General features: G+C 35.5%; 1 protein-coding gene across 1 annotated transcript in view; it reads right to left on the minus strand.

Annotated features, from left to right (window-relative positions):
* LOC137400427 (serine-rich adhesin for platelets-like) overlaps nt 1-16,973 on the minus strand; it is a 32,311-nt gene extending 15,338 nt beyond the window's left edge. The window contains exons 1-9 of the mRNA XM_068086755.1: nt 16,860-16,973; nt 14,062-14,114; nt 12,743-12,874; nt 12,401-12,565; nt 12,044-12,175; nt 11,701-11,811; nt 11,457-11,576; nt 10,926-11,036; nt 10,676-10,795 (exon numbers count right to left, since the gene is read on the minus strand). Coding sequence (XP_067942856.1) covers nt 10,676-10,795; nt 10,926-11,036; nt 11,457-11,576; nt 11,701-11,811; nt 12,044-12,175; nt 12,401-12,565; nt 12,743-12,874; nt 14,062-14,114; nt 16,860-16,973 — 1,058 coding nt within the window. The remainder of the gene's footprint in view (nt 1-10,675; nt 10,796-10,925; nt 11,037-11,456; nt 11,577-11,700; nt 11,812-12,043; nt 12,176-12,400; nt 12,566-12,742; nt 12,875-14,061; nt 14,115-16,859) is intronic.
* Nucleotides 16,974-17,471: the final 498 nt, after the last annotated feature.

A 17,471-nucleotide genomic window follows, 5' to 3' on the forward strand; every position in this document is an offset into this window, starting at 1 on the left:
TTGTTTGTAGTATATTCTAAAAGTGCTAACACTACATTTGTTTTAAATTTTAAAGTTGACACAAATAATTGAGCAAATTATGTAGCTTATTAGTAAAACTTTTGTTAACATCAGCAAACAAACTGCATACATGCTGCCCGATACCGAAGGCCAAAAATAATAATATATATTGCTATTTATATTTTAACCAATAGTTTTGCAGTTTTGTTATTGTATAGCAATTTGTATAAAACCTACTGTATTTCAGGTTTGAGTAACTATGAGTTTTAGTAGTGTTCTGGCCCTTCCCATTGCGTGTTTTCAACATTTTGAGGTAATAATTAAAAGCCATGAGTTGAATTGCGCAACTTCAGCAGCATCTTATACATATATATCATTCGCCAAACTCATTGTCTTGAATCATCAAAGTTCACTAAATCATTCAAAAGGAAATACATACACTTGTATCTCTAATTCTTTTATAGCTTTACCCTTTTACTGCCACCCATGTACAAACTAAGCTACCGGCCTATCGCCAGCCATTTCACCAAAAATTGCCAATTTATCTTCATGATATGTACATGAAGCATGTATACAATTTTGTTTCAACTTCAAAGTTTATCTAGAAACTTTTTGTAATATATTTTATTTTGCTAAAATGTTAACATATAGTGCTATGCAAAAATCAATGTACCTTCACTTTGTGCATTGCTAAAGCTATGTGAAGCTACAATCGCTACGAAGCTAAAACGATGCTCTACAATGTCCCTTACACTTAAAAAACTATTATTCTCACTATCATCAGAGTCACTGCTGCTACTTTAATTATCTGTGTAATCACAAAAATCTGAATTTGAATTGGCTATAGTGTCATCAACATACATGTAAGTAATTATATGTTTTCTGACTTGCGCAATACTTAACAAAACTTACACAAAAATGTCCATTTTTATTTTGGAAATTCTCAATAAAAAATTTGAAACTGCCTGGTTATCTTAGACTAATCTATTAGAGAAATATTCGAACCACACTGACAATACCATCAAAGTTTTAAAATCATCCGTTATGTTTTTAACGGATAATAAAATTAGGTGACCACGCAATTGTTGGAAAATTCGCAAAAATGTGCATACGGCAGTTGCTGATAGATTTAGCATAAATTCGCATACGGTAGGGTAAGAGTAAAAACCAACAAAATATTTGTCAATCTCTTGCCTCTAAACATGATATCTCAAATCTGATAATTACTCTCAGTGTTGACTGAGTAACTAAAAGTGGTAATGAGTAACCATGGAAAACTATTCATTTTATATAATTATGCAAGTGCTCAGCAATTGCAACCATGACTCATAAAGACTAAGAAGAGCAATACTAAATCTCTTTGCTATGCTACATTCCTTTGATTGGTTTGCGCTATTTATATTATGTAATCTGCCAATAATAGATGAATAGAACACAAAAGTGGCATAATGGTTTATGTAAGCGTTTGAAATAATACAATGCCTGTAAAAATTGACAACTTTTCTTACTGAAGCTATGGCTATATCAAATTATCACACTAATTTTTGGCTCGCATGTATAATGTGCTAGTTGACAGCAACTTATTGCAATATCGCATACCTTTAATTTTATGTCTGCAAATCAGTCTTTGGTGTGGGCCATCAATGCTTCTCATCCTGCAGTTATCTATAACTAATTGATTAATTTGATTATGAAGCGTCATTGATTATTTGCAACTATACAAAGAAAAACTAATTTTGGGCATGCTGTTACATTCTTACGTCAGGTATACATTTGCTAGTTACAGTAAAACTTTGTACAGTAAATTTTGTGTTGGTGAATTTAAAGTTTTGCTTATCATAGTAACTTTGCCAAAACGTCAAACATTACTACATTTCAAAATACAACCTTTCTGATATAATGTTTTATAGTTTGTAATCTATACTTATGTACATGTTAAAAAATATTATAAAATTCGGTAGATGAAACCTTGATTATTTTGACATATTTTTTATGCAAACCAACGTGTAATTAGCAACATACCTTTTCTAGAAAAGAACATCCAACTTTGTCTAATACTCTCTGCCATCTGATGAATATACTGGCATTAATGCTTACCAAGTTTCTAAAAAAATGAATAGATAATTCAAATAGCATAAACAGATATACAAACCAAAATGAATGCAAAATACACATTTTAGTTCACTGGTTAGGTTTTTTGGCAAACTTGAATGTCTGCCTCCTACTACTGAAGCTCTATAAAACAGCTAAGCTCTTAATTACTACACAATTACTACACAAGATTCAAGCTAAATACTAAAAGTTTTAAAATTCAAAGGCCGCATGTACACCACTTACTTGCTTATGCCTATGCATGTACTACTATTACTTACAAAATCATAACTGAAATACGCAAACTCTCACTATTCATGATAACAATAATACAATTACATAATGATCATGATATTCTAACAACAGTTTTGACTGTTGGTAGAACCACATTAATAACTTTACTTATCATTATAAAAAAGCATCAAAAATTATTATATTAATAACTGAAAATAGATTAATGTTAGAGAATTAACTGATTCACTAAAATAACTATTAATTGTCAGCTGGCGTGTCTGTGTTGATGTTACAAAACCGAACATTCGTGTAACAATAATAAAGTCCAAAATTAGGATTTTACAAAAAGTTTTGATATTCTCCTTTATGGTATTATAATGCTGAACTTTCTTGACTTTTCTATGCAGAACAATATCAGCAGTTGGATGACATAAACAGGTGTAAAAAATATATATATCAAACGTGTTCTATGTTACATTCCTTAAAAATTATAATAATTGAAACATACTTTTTTCACGCTAGTCCTATTTCTTTATTAAATAAAATTTATACTGCTTTTCTACAACTGTATGTTTCAAGTAAATAAACTGTAAATTGACTAAAATAAAATGAACAACTTACCAAATGTGACGTGCTCCCTTACATGTAGTTATTCCGCTGCTACCAAGCTCTAGTAGACTACATGGGTGAAGAACTAATAGTCCTAACAGCCACAGCAACATTATAACAGCCACATCTCTCTAGCTGTTATATACTGTGGTTATACTTTTGCCACTTTATTTCAATAAATTTAAAAAATCAAATCTTCGACTAAAAAACCATCTCTCAGGTATTGCATTCGGATGAAAAATTTCAAAAAAAGATTTATTTTGTGGCTGGATGCAACGGCAGCAAAAATATGAATTGTACTGATTATACACTTATTTAAACTTTTACTACAGCCATGCTTAAACATCAGTGGAAACCATAATGTGCAATTATTGTGAATTTTCGCAAAAAAGAGCAGATCAATGAGAAACCGTGCAAAAAAAGGGAGTGCTTAAATGGCAGTCTTGAAAACCATAAAGAGGGTCAGCAAATAAATTGTAATGTATTGTAGTTTGTTAATATACAACTTTATTTCCCAAATCTAATAAAGCTATCATGAATATTAGCAAAACTGACTGTATCCGACATAGCTGCTAATTCCTTGTATTGGCTGATGATTAGTCATAAGCTTATTGCAATATGTTTTTAAATAGATTGTGCTATTAACTGAAACGATACCAAAACACTTAAAAGTAAGAATATTTTAAAATTGATATATGCCTCCTAGTTCCATATATAAGAGCCTCCTAGAGTTTGTAATTTATTGATAGAAAATTACACATTTTTGTTGGAGTTGTCTCCTCTTTTCCATATATATGAATATAGATATATAAGGCAATTATGGGAATCATGTTTAAAATACTTCTATAGGGTTGTTAAGCACTATAAACACTGCTAGAATTAGGAGGCTCCCTGGACGCCTCCTAATTTTTCAGAGCCTCCTAACATGGATTATATATTGATAGAAGCCTCCTAGTTGGGAAATATAGTTCTATATATATACATATATATGTATATATATATACATATATATACATGTGTATATATATACATGTATATATATATACATGTATATATATACATATGTATATATAAACATATATATATATATATGTATATATATATATATATATATATATATATATATATATATAGTATTTATAAGTGGAACTTCACTCTATAAGTTAAACATTTTATTACTAATAGTTTCATGTGGTACACTCAGTATCACACTCTTCAGATAAAATGTCTAAAATGAATTTCATACTCCAGTATTAAATACACTGTTATGCAGAGTTAGATAAGCTGATAATTGGATGAGTGTACAGAAGCCAAAAGCCAAATAGTTAAGTGATACAATTACGTAGCAAGAACTTACATGAATGTCTGCATGATGATAATAGCTCGCAACTACGCAATATCATGGAAGACCCTACGGTATGCTAAAGCATACAACACTATCTCCAACAAGTGTAACTTATGCCTATGGGTGAAATTCTTTATTATTTACAGACCGTCATTAGGCACTCTTAATAAACGTAACGAGCTATTATCATCATGCTGACATTCATCTAAGTTCTTGCTACGTAATTGTATCACTTAACTATTTGGATTTTGGCTTCTGTACACTTATTCAATTATCAGCTTATCTAACTCTGCATAACAGCGTTATTAATACTGGAGTATGAAATTCATTTTAGACATTTTATCTGAAGAGTGTGATACTGAGTGTACCACATGAAACTATTAGTAATAAAATGTTTAACTTATAGAGTGAAGTTCCACTTATAAATATTTTATAATTTAGCTCTGATTTATCATTGAGCACTCTGTAACGAACTGTGCAGCGTCCACTTTGTCTATATATATATATATATATATATATATATATATATATATATATATATATATATATATATATATATATATATATATATATGTATATTCCTTTGAACTATTCCCAGTTCAAAGGTGAACTGCAGAGGCCAATGTCTGAGCCTCCCCGATCTAGCACTTCAAAGTTCTGGAAGGACATCTGGGAGAAAGAGACCACTCATAACACCACTGCAAATTGGCTGAAGAGGCTTAAAGAAAACCATCAACACACTGTGGCTCAGCAAGGACTCACCATCAGCAAAGACGACATTAAGTGCAGAGTGCAGCGTATGAAGAACTGGGCAGCACCTGGCCATGACATGATTCAAGCCTTCTGGTTAAAGAAATTGACATCACTTCACACTAGAATGGCTAAGCAGATGGAATACCTAATAGAACAAGGTGACCATCCAGAATGGCTGACCAAAGGACGAACTGTGCTTCTGATAAAAGATCCAAAGCAGGGGCCGATTCCCAAAAACTATCGACCAATAACGTGCTTGCCCACCACTTGGAAACTGCTCTCAGGAATAGTTGCAGACAAACTGGAAGATCACATGAGTCACTATATGACCAGTGCCCAGAAAGGAATTGGGCGCAACACCCGAGGAGCTAAACATCAGTTACTGGTGGATCGGACGGTCTGTCAAGACAGCAGGAGAAGGCAAACCAATCTTGCCATGGCTTGGATTGACTACAGAAAGGCCTATGATTCAATTCCCCATAGTTGGATACTTGAGTGCCTCAGTATGTACAATGTTCACCCTGCTCTTGTGGCATTCATCAAGATGTCAATGACGAAATGGAAGACGGAACTGGAGGCTAATGGCAAAAAGCTGGCGAGTGTACAAATTAAGCGAGGCATCTATCAAGGTGACTCCTTATCACTGCTCCTCTTCTGCATATGCCTAAACCCTCTAAGCAATATGCTGGAGGAGACTCAATATGGGTACCAGTTTAAGAGTGGCACCAAGATAAACCACCTCTTCTACATGGATGACATCAAGTTGTACGCTAACAAAGAAAGGGACATTGATTCGCTAATACACCTCACTCAGGTATACAGCAAGGACATTGGAATGACTTTTGGTATTGAGAAATGTGGAAGGCTAATTCTTAAGAAAGGCCATTCTATGCTCACAGATGGCCTAAGAATGCCAAATGGTACCATCAAAGATATAGAAGAAGGGTACAAGTACTTGGGGATTATGCAAAGCAACATCAACCACGAAGCCGAGGTACGTCACAAAGCCATTACCGAATACAAGAAACGCCTTCGGCAGGTCTTACGGAGCCAGCTCAATGCCAAGAACCAAATCATGGCAATCAATACCTACGCACTGCCAGTAATAAGATATCAAGCAGGCATAATAAAGTGGACTGAGGAAGCCATCAAAGAAACAGATATAGCAACTCGTAAACTGCTGACCATGCATGGAGCACTCCACCCAAAATCTGATACTATTAGATTGTATCTTGATAGGAAAGATGGCGGTAGGGGACTCAAAAGTGTACAGCAGACAGTGAAAGAGGAGGAGCAAAGCATCAAAACATATGCAGCCTCCATGGCCATCTCAGATAAATTGCTAGCTGAATTTCAATCGGCTGCTCTCACAACGGACCTACGCCCTGATGATGAGGAAATTGACTGGCATACGAAACCTCTTCATGGTGTTTACCACCAACAAATATCTAAGGTTGGCGATCTTCACCAGACATATATGTGGCTGAACAAAGGAACCCTACCGGCCAATACAGAGTCGCTAATCATGGCAGCCCAGGAGCAAGTGCTCCCAACAAGGCAACTCCAAACGAAAATCTATCACACTAGAGACGATCCTAGATGCAGACTGTGCAAAGATGCACCTGAGACCATCCAACACATCATCAGTGGATGCAGACAGCTAGCAGGGAACGCATACACTGAGCGGCATAATCATGTCGCAGGTATTGTGTATAGAAGTCTATGTGATGAGTATGGCCTTAATAAACCACAACACTGGTGGGAAGCTCCTGGTAAGGTCAATGAAAATGACCGCGCTAAGATCCTCTGGGACTTCTACATCAAAACTGACAAGCATGTCCTAGCAAACCAACCAGATATAGTGGTGGTAGACAAGGAGAACAAGAGGGCTACTATAATAGATATAGCAGTACCCAATGACTACAATATAGCCAGCAAAGAAAAAGAAAAGGTAGAAAAATATCTCCCTCTTGGAGAAGAAATTGAAAAATGCTGGAATGTAAGAACAACCGTAATCCCAGTAGTCATTGGAGCACTGGGCGCAATAACACCAGCGCATAAAATGTGGCTTGCCCAAATACCAACAACAATCAACTCAGGTGAGTTGCAGAAAAGTGCGCTATTGGGAACAGCTAAGATCTTGAGACGAGTGCTCAAACTCCCAGGTCTCTGGTAGGAGACCCGAGTTAGAGCAGAATTTACCACCCATACGGGGTATCCGGGGTGAGAAAACAATTTTTTTATATATATATATATATATATAGGACAGTGCATATCAACACACACTGTCATGGATACACGATCATGTGTTTACTCACGGGCTGAAGAGGACATGCACTTGACCCTTGACCCAAGGGTGAAAGAGCTTGCGGAAAATATCATCAACAAGATGTCAGCTGCTTATGATTATGGAAGCAGGGTACCACTACGAAGAGTTAGCAAGGCCATACCTAAGAAGCTGTTAGAAGACATTAACATGGCACTGGAGTCGATCTCAACTGGATCAATCAGTGAGACTAATGCCTTAATCTACAGTACAGCAACCGTCATTTTGGAGGAGATGGATATTAAGCCAATGCCAACAAGGCTTCAAGCCATTCCATCCTGGCAGCTGAGGCTACAAAATAAGATCAAGGACTTGCGCAAGAAAGTTAGTAGGCTCAGTGAGAGATCTAACCACAGTTTGGAGCGTCCAAAAAGGGAAGCCACAATAGAAGCTCTAGAATCTGCCAAACAGCGGCTAGTAGCACTCTCGGCACGACTGAAGCGGTACACCAAAGAGCGAGATAACAAGAGAATGAACAAACTGTTCATCAATAATCCATCTAGAGTGTATTCCCAGCTCAAAGGTGAACTGCAGAGGCCAATGTCTGAGCCTCCCCGATCTAGCACTTCAAATTTCTGGAAGGACATCTGGGAGAAAGAGACCACTCATAAAACCACTGCAAATTGGCTGAAGAGGCTTAAAGAAAACCATCAACACACTAAGGCTCAGCAAGGACTCACCATCAGCAAAGACGACATTAAGTGCAGAGTGCAGCGTATGAAGAACTGGGCAGCACCTGGCCATGACATGATTCAAGCCTTCTGGTTAAAGAAATTGACATCACTTCACACTAGAATGGCTAAGCAGATGGAATACCTAATAGAACAAGGTGACCATCCAGAATGGCTGACCAAAGGACGAACTGTGCTTCTGATAAAAGATCCAAAGCAGGGGCCGATTCCCAAAAACTATCGAGCAATAACGTGCTTGCCCACCACTTGGAAACTGCTCTCAGGAATAGTTGCAGACAAACTGGAAGACCACATGAGTCACTATATGACCAGTGCTCAGAAAGGAATTGGGCGCAACACCCGAGGAGCTAAACATCAGTTACTGGTGGATCGGACGGTCTGTCAAGACAGCAGGAGAAGGCAAACCAATCTTGCCATGGCTTGGATTGACTACAGGAAGGCCTATGACTCAATTCCCCATAGTTGGATACTTGAGTGCCTCAGTATGTACAATGTTCACCCTGCTCTTGTGGCATTCATCAAAATGTCAATGACCAAATGGAAGATGGAACTGGAGGCTAATGGCAAAAGGTTGGCGAGTGTACAAATTAAGCGAGGCATCTATCAAGGTGACTCCTTATCACCGCTGCTCTTCTGCATATGCCTAAACCCTCTAAGCAATATGCTGGAGGAGACTCAATATGGGTACCAGTTTAAGAGTGGCACTAAGATAAACCACCTCTTCTACATGGATGACATCAAGCTGTACGCTAACAAAGAAAGGGACATTGATTCGCTAATACACCTCACTCAGGTATACAGCAAGGACATCGGAATGACCTTCGGTATTGAGAAATGTGGAAGGCTAATCCTTAAGAAAGGCCATTCTATGCTCACAGATGGCCTAAGAATGCCAAATGGTACCATCAAAGATATAGAAGAAGGGTACAAGTACTTGGGGATTATGCAAAGCAACATCAACCACAAAGCCGAGGTACGTCACAAAGCCATTACCGAATACAAGAAACGCCTTTGGCAGGTCTTACGGAGCCAGCTCAATGCCAAGAACCAAATCATGGCAATAAATACCTATGCACTGCCAGTAATAAGATATCCAGCAGGCATAATAAAGTGGACTGAGGAAGCCATCAAAGAAACAGATATAGCAACTCGTAAACTGCTGACCATGCATGGAGCACTCCACCCAAAATCTGATACTATTAGATTGTATCTTGATAGGAAAGATGGCGGTAGGGGACTCAAAAGTGTACAGCAGACAGTGAAAGAGGAGGAGCGAAGCATCAAAGCATATGCAGCCTCCATGGCCATCTCAGATAATTTGCTAGCTGAATTTCAATCGACTGCTCTCACAACGGACCTACGCCCTGATGATGAGGAAATTGACTGGCATACGAAACCTCTTCATGGTGCTTACCACCAACAAATATCTAAGGTTGGCGATCTTCACCAGACATATATGTGGCTGAACAAAGGAAACCTAACGGCCAATACAGAGTCGCTAATCATGGCGGCCCAGGAGCATGTGCTCCCAACAAGGCAACTCCAAACGAAAATCTATCACACTAGAGACGATCCTAGATGCAGACTGTGCAAAGATGCACCTGAGACCATCCAGCACATCATCAGTGGATGCAGACAGCTAGCAGGGAACGCATACACTGAGCGGCATAATCATGTCGCAGGTATTGTGTATAGAAGTCTATGTGATGAGTATGGCCTTAATAAACCACAACACTGGTGGGAAGCTCCTGGTAAGGTCAATGAAAATGACCGCGCTAAGATCCTCTGGGACTTCTACATCCAAACTGACAAGCATGTCCTAGCAAACCAACCAGATATAGTGGTGGTAGACAAGGAAAACAAGAGGGCTACTATAATAGATATAGCAGTACCCAATGACTACAATATAGCCAGCAAAGAACAAGAAAAGGTAGAAAAATATCTCCCTCTTGGAGAAGAAATTGAAAAATGCTGGAATGTAAGAACAACCGTAATCCCAGTAGTCATTGGGGCACTGGGCGCAATAACACCGACGCATAAAATGTGGCTTGCCCAAATACCAACAACAATCAACTCAGGCGAGTTGCAGAAAAGTGCGCTATTGGGAACAGCTAAGATCTTGAGACGAGTGCTCAAACTCCCAGGTCTCTGGTAGGAGACCCGAGTTAGAGCAGAATTTACCACCCATACGGGGTATCCGGGGTGAGGAAACAATTTTTTATATATATATATATATATATACATATACATATATTTATACATATATATATACATATATATATATATATATATATATATATATTTATATATATATATACATGTAAATGAATACATATACAGCTCTTTATACAAATAACAGAGTTGATACATGAAAAAGGGCAAAAGAGTTAGTATGGTAATAATTGCAACTATCAATTAGATACAATTCTGAATTAATATCAATGCATGCCTGAAAGTTGGATTCCAGAATTGATTCATTTACCACATTGCACTAACATAGTAAGAAACATTCTTTGAGTTATGCTATGTTTTAACCATAAAACTACAATTTAACAAGATAGCCCTGAAAGTTTTAATTAATGCTTTACGCAGCAATATTGCCCTAAAGTTAGTACTATTTCTTACCTCCTCTCCTTTTGATCTTCTAGTGAATTTGTAGAGTCCAATGCCCCATTATTTTGAATAGTTGCGTTTATCAGTTGAAGTTCATTACGTGTAGAGCTTAGTGGTGCCTCCTCTGAGAGGCTATAAAATTAGCAAACAATTAAGACTTATTGATTGTGCCACAAAAAGCTTAAAATACTATAATATTTCATATCTTAACATTGCAATGTCTAACTTTAAGTTATAAATGAGTCAATAGACTATATCTCACCTTGTTTCTCTTTGCTCTTCTATAGAAACTGTAGCTAGATCACTTTGATGAGTAGTGCTTGTCAGCTCAGGGTCATTAGATATAGATGTTGTCTCTGACTCATCTTCAAGACTAAAAAATTCGCAGAAAAATAGTTGATTAATAATGCAATAACAAGTTATCTACGCATTCTTGCAGAGTATATCAGTCATGATTTTAATCACTAAACTGGACACATGGACAGACATAGAAAAATTCCAACACTGTGATTTATATATAAATACATATATAGCTAAATGTATAGATAAAAACTTGTTACATTAATAAGTGCAGCTACTATTTACATACGCTTTTCAACCAGCCCTAATGTATGCCAAAAGGTTTGATTCCAGCATTGATTATTTTACCACATTGCCTTAATGTATTGTGAAACAGTTTTTGAGTTATGATATGTTGTAACCATAAGGAGATATAATTTAAAAATATAGCCCTGTAAGTTTTAATTCACACCTTACGCAGCCAAATTCACTCAAGGTTAATAGTATTTTTTACCTTCTGTAGTTTTGATCATTTAGTGAAACTGTAGAGCCAGCGGCTGCATACTTTTGAATAGTTGCGCTGCTGAGTTCAGGCTTATTGTATGTAGAGCTTTTTGGTATTTCATCCGAGACACTATAAAGTTAACAAACAATTAAGACTTATTGATTGTGCAATAAAAAATAAAATAGTATAATTCTATCCTAATACAGCAACATCTAACTTTAAGTTATTTAAGAACAGGTAAGCTATGTCTCACCTTGTTTCTCCTTGCTCCTCATGAGAAACTGTAGCTAGATCACTTTGAAAGGTGTTTTTTGTCATCTTATAGGGAGTAGAGATGGAGCTGGTCTCTGCCTCATATGGTAGACTATGAGGTTCATAGATAAAAAAATACTATATTGGTAATGCAATAACAAGTACATCTGCATGCAATAACATGTAATCTCTGTGTCTGTGCTTAATTCATCTGCCATAATAAAGCCTTAAACAGACTATGCTACGATTAGTTGAATCTATAGTCAACTTATGATAAATAATTTCAGCAAAACAGCCATGACCGCAGCATAAGATTAGTGCTACTAATCAAGGCTGGTGTTCACCTTGTCCATGCATCGCTAGCCATCCTAGCTACTGAGATATGCATAAATGTTTCTTCAACTGTAGACCTGTCAAGATAGGACTCAGGTGATTCATCGGTGGTGCTTTCAATTAAGGCCAACTCTTCTGAATATCTAAAACAAAGTTTAAAAACTTTTCATGTCAGTTCTTAAGCTTGTGCTTGAGAACAGTTCTCAATGTAGAGCTTATTGGTATTTCATCCGAGACACTATAAAGTTAACAAACGATTAGGACTTTTTGACTGAGCAATAGAAAATAAAACACATGTAGTATAATTCTATCCTAATACAGCAACATCTATCTTTAAGTTATCTATGAACAGGTAAGCTATATTTTACCTTGTTTCTTTTTGCTCGTCATGAGAAACTGTAGCTAGATCACTTTGAAAGGTGTTTTTTGTCATCTTATAGGGATTAGAGATGGAGCTGGTCTCTGCCTCATATGGTAGACTATTAGGTTCATAGATGAAAAATACTATATTGGTAATGCAATAACAAGTACATCTGCATACAATAACATGTAATCTCTGAGTCTGTGCTTAATTCATCTGCCATAATAAAGCGTTAAACAGACTATGCTACGATTAGTTAAATCAATAGCAAACTTATAATAAATAATTTCAGCATAACAGCCACGACTGCAGCATAAGATTAATGCTACTAATGAAGGCTGCTGTTCACCTTGTCCATGCATCGCTAGCCATCCTAGCTACTGAGATATGCATAAATGTTTCTTCAGGTGTAGACCTGTCAAGAAAAGACTCAGCTGATTCATCGGTTGTGCTTTCAATTAAGGTCAAATCTTCTGAATATCTGAAACAAAGTTTAAAAACTTTTCATGTCATTTCTCAAGCTATAATATTTTGGCTTTTCTTTTCTAATCCTTTAACACCAAAAGTATTATTTTTATTAATTCTTTGTTCATGCAATCACAATTATTGTCATACACACCACGAGCTTATCAAACTAGATTTTAAGAAGCACGATTGTTTTTGCACAACAGTTTAATAAAAAACAAACTTTGCTGCAAGCCATGATAAATCTTTTGAAACTAATTTTTTTTGGTTAATTTTGCAAGTAGTAGGACAATTTGAATTTTGTTTCTTTTGCACCAAAGTCTTGTTTTAGTGAAGTCTCACATGTTTAAAATCTAGTTAATTTTAAAATTTTTCAGGGCTATTTCGTTGCAAAAAAGTATAATAACATAAGTTTTTACACTTCACTCATAAGTAAATCTGTATGTGAAAGAAAACTCATTATTTAACGCATTTCCTTGATTGTTTTTTATGAGCAACAATTTTTGCAGAGTTTGTACAAGTAGGTCTCGACTAAATGATGGTGAGCCACGCACTAGTTAGCAAAAGATAACATTGTGAGATAAATCCATTAAATGTCACAAAAACTAGATCTGGCCCATAAGGCTTCTTGAAACTACATGTAATCAACGGTGATAGATTAAAATGTGGTAAATTGGTTAAAACAAAGACACACAATGGTTGTGTAGCTTTTGTTTAAACTACCTAAAAACTAACCTCTCTGATCACTAAAACTTTGCTAATTATCCAGTGCTGTACAAAAGCATGAAAAATCTTCAGTCTTATAATTCTAATGTAGTTGTGTGAGAGTTTTTTTTATATAATTCTTTGAGATAGTAACTCTATTGTCAAACTAAAAGGTTAGGCCAATCTTCAAAGAAAAGCTAGGCTTTTACTTCACTATAGCGGTGTCTACATAAAACATCGATTTTAGCCTATTTTAACCACAAACGTAAAAAGCACAACCAAAAAAGCGCACAGTCATCCAAAAGTAGAAACATGCATTATGAAAGCAATCTCTGTGAAAAAACACAGCCACTCAACAACTTGACAAGAATTTAGCAATGGTGTACTTAAAAAAGTGGTGTATGTTGCAGAAAATAAAAATATAGAAGATCGAGTTTTGGACAGTTTACTTATTTACAAAAAGAGGAATAGGGCACTACTAATAGTGTTTTGACTTACCTCGCAAACAGTTTTTTAATAAGGTAAGCACGACATGGGCATGCCGAGTCTTTCTAAAGTAATAACACATTTAAAGTGAATGTAAACACATAATTTTAACATTGTTTTATATGATTGGTTTTATAGGTGATATAATTTATATGACAATGCATGACACTATGTTAATTGAATGAGAAAACAAAATTTTAGCAGACATTTCTACTAGTTTAGCAAATTCAAAGTTGAAAATAAAGTTTGGTGCATTTGCGTAGGACCATCGCTGAATCCTAATGAATTCGTTTCTGGTAACGATTTCTTTACTTATTCGTAAGTAATTCAGAGCATTTTATTTCTTTTTAACCTCAGTCAGTTAATTATGATGGGTAGATGTCTTTTTGCTAGTGGTGAATCTGAAACTAAAAGTCGTAGCATAACATTTTTTAGAGTTTCTGTCTCTCAGTTGCCAATTTTAGCAAAACTATGGCTGTCTAAGGCAAAGCGTGCCAACTTAACTTTTTGCTGACAACCTGCTAGTGTGGTCATGTGCATTAGACACTTCCATAAGAGCCAGCTTTATTTGGAGTAATTTGGATCAACTACAAGATTAAGAGTGAAAGAGGGAGAGGTTACATTACTTAATGGTGTTGTACCATACAGCAAAAGAGCATCATCAAACAGGAAAAACCTAGCCGTAAGTAATTTATGAAATATTTTAAAGAAGGATTTATAACAAATATAGTTATTTTATAATTTAAATTAATAAATATAATTAGTCAAAATATGTAATGCTTTACAATAGTACAAAGGAATGATTTGAAATGACTGGGTGACAATGAGAATCAGGGTGAGTTACATAAGGTACATTTGATGTCGATCTTATTCACTTGAATTAACTTGGTAAGCCGAGTAAAAGTTAGTAAAGGAATTTAAACTTTCTGTTTGGTCTGAATTGTAAGAAATGCTCTAATTGTTCATAAAATATATGATTAATATTATCATAAAATTTGAATTGCCTTATTATTGTTATATTCATGTTACCAAAACTAATATATGCTTCACAGATCACTTGAATCGATTAGCCCACATGATTATATTTGTGGTATTTGCGTTTTTTTGTAATGTTGTTTCATCAAAAGAAAACCTAATTTTTACAATATAATTATATAATAATAAATTGCAGATTTAAATTAGGCCTCAGTTTGTTATTGATTGCATTGGCTTTTTTTTTCTTCTATAGTTTTAGCAGTCATCCCATGCAAGTATCATACAAACCATGTCGCTAATATTCACAGAAACTTTCCAGGACACAACAAATTTATCCAGTGCTCTCATGAATCAATTGATCCGTGAGAGATGAAAAAACACATTATTTATGCCCAAGGTTGGCATGAAAGCTGTATGTTGAAACTAATAATGTATTCATAAATATCAAAGCACTGGGAGATGTGTAATATAATATTTTATATATCACTTAGAATGCCTTTGGTTTGTGATATAAAAATATGTTGTCATTTGTTGCATAATAGTAAACAGAAATTGTACAAATGGTAAATATTCTGCAGCCAGTTGAATTTTGAATAAATAAAAACTTTGTAATAGCTTGAAAAATACCAACAAACAATTTGATGTTTACAGAGAAATGGAAAGAAAGGTGAAATGGTTAATTCTAGAAAGTGCAGGGCACAAAGTCTTTAGTGATGCGTTAGGGCAAGCGAGGCTGCTAAACACATCACGTCTGTTGAACCATGGTTGACACATGGATGCTTTAGAAAACCTCCACAGCCTCATATTAGGTTATGCACCGAAGCGAATAGACTTTGATCCCCGGGATATTTTACAAAAATTAAACTAGCAGTGATATGTAGATCACAACGCGAAGGTGGAAAGATAAGTTCTGACTGGTAAGCTGTATCTACAGTAAAATTATACATAGATTATACTACTCTTCAGCGAGGATACAACTTTAAAGCTTGTACAGCATAAAGATACATTTATGCAGAGATTGTAACAACGCAATTGATAACTGGCTTTAAATTTTAATTGTTATAAAATAATTTATTAAAGATAGCGATGGAGAACTGAAAATGACAATCTATTACTTTAAAGAAGTAAAGACATTCGCACAAGAAATGAATATTAGGAAAAAAGGTTTGAATTTCGAAAAGAACTTTTGAATATTATTTGTAAGAAATCTATTAGATCAACGCCAAAGGTACATGCAGTAAGTCATACCTAAACTGTAATGTAATAAAAGCCCATTTTTGTGTCAGGATGTTGGTTCAATTAATTACTAACACACAGTCTGCTGAATAATGCATGAGCATACAGTCAACATGCAGTCTTAAATTACTCTAACACTGTACCGTGCAACATTTTAAGATTACTATGATGGTGTAATATACAAGTATTTGAATTGCAGGACAGAGCAGCTCCACTTAAAAAACATCTTATAAAATCAGATGGGAACACAGCAAAAAGAAATACATACATGTAGGTCAAGATTTACATAAAAGTTAAACTCAATCCCTAGTTTTATGTGAAATATTTTGTGATAAAATTAATAAACAGGCTATTAAAATGATAAATATTATGTAGTTCTTTGTATAACACGATTTAGATTTATGTAATGTAAGCTGTTAAATGTGGTATTTTCACGTCATGGGGCAAGTCAAATGATTGAAATATAATTATTTCTTAAACCATACATTATTCACTTATTCACTGTACAAGTCATAAGGATCAGCTAAGTAGTGTTGTTCTCAGATTCAGTTAAAAGATTTATAAAAACCACACTGTGCGCAACTCACAACTGAACTTACATTAATTTCCTTCACCCATAATAAAAGCTCCACTTCATCTACATCATTCTGACCTTCATATTCTGATTCCACATTTTTGAAGCCTACATAACTCCCATTTGGACCAGGCCACATTGTGCGTAGGTAGGCAACAAAGCATGAAGGAATAACTTTCCGGTTTCTTCTACCAAGGTACCCATAAACGAAATTTGTATAGTTTCTTTAAGCATGGTGTCTGTAGTTTAAATTAGTCATGTTAGTAAACAGAAGAGCATCCTCTCTGAAGCAAAAATATCGTTGATGCTTGAACCATGAGAGTTGTATCGCAACTTTCCCCAATAACTGATGTATTAGTATTAGTGTCTGATGCAACATACTTTTGCTGTCGGCAAGTCAGAAAAATTGCCACAATTGCAAAATTTATCTAGAGTTGGTAAGATGTCAGTGGAGGTAGTTGTAGGCGAAGCAATTGTAGTTGAAGCAGTGGTAGTAATAGTAGTGCTCGTGGTCGTTGCTATACTAATCGTTGTTGAACATGACGATGATGAATCCGACTGTCTGTTTCGTTTGCGCTCATTGAATAGTTTACCACTGATATATTTATATCTTTGCCCATCTTCAAATTTGTCATCA

Source organism: Watersipora subatra, chromosome 7, assembly GCF_963576615.1.
Source record: "Watersipora subatra chromosome 7, tzWatSuba1.1, whole genome shotgun sequence".
In the NCBI taxonomy this organism is placed as follows: domain Eukaryota; kingdom Metazoa; phylum Bryozoa; class Gymnolaemata; order Cheilostomatida; family Watersiporidae; genus Watersipora; species Watersipora subatra.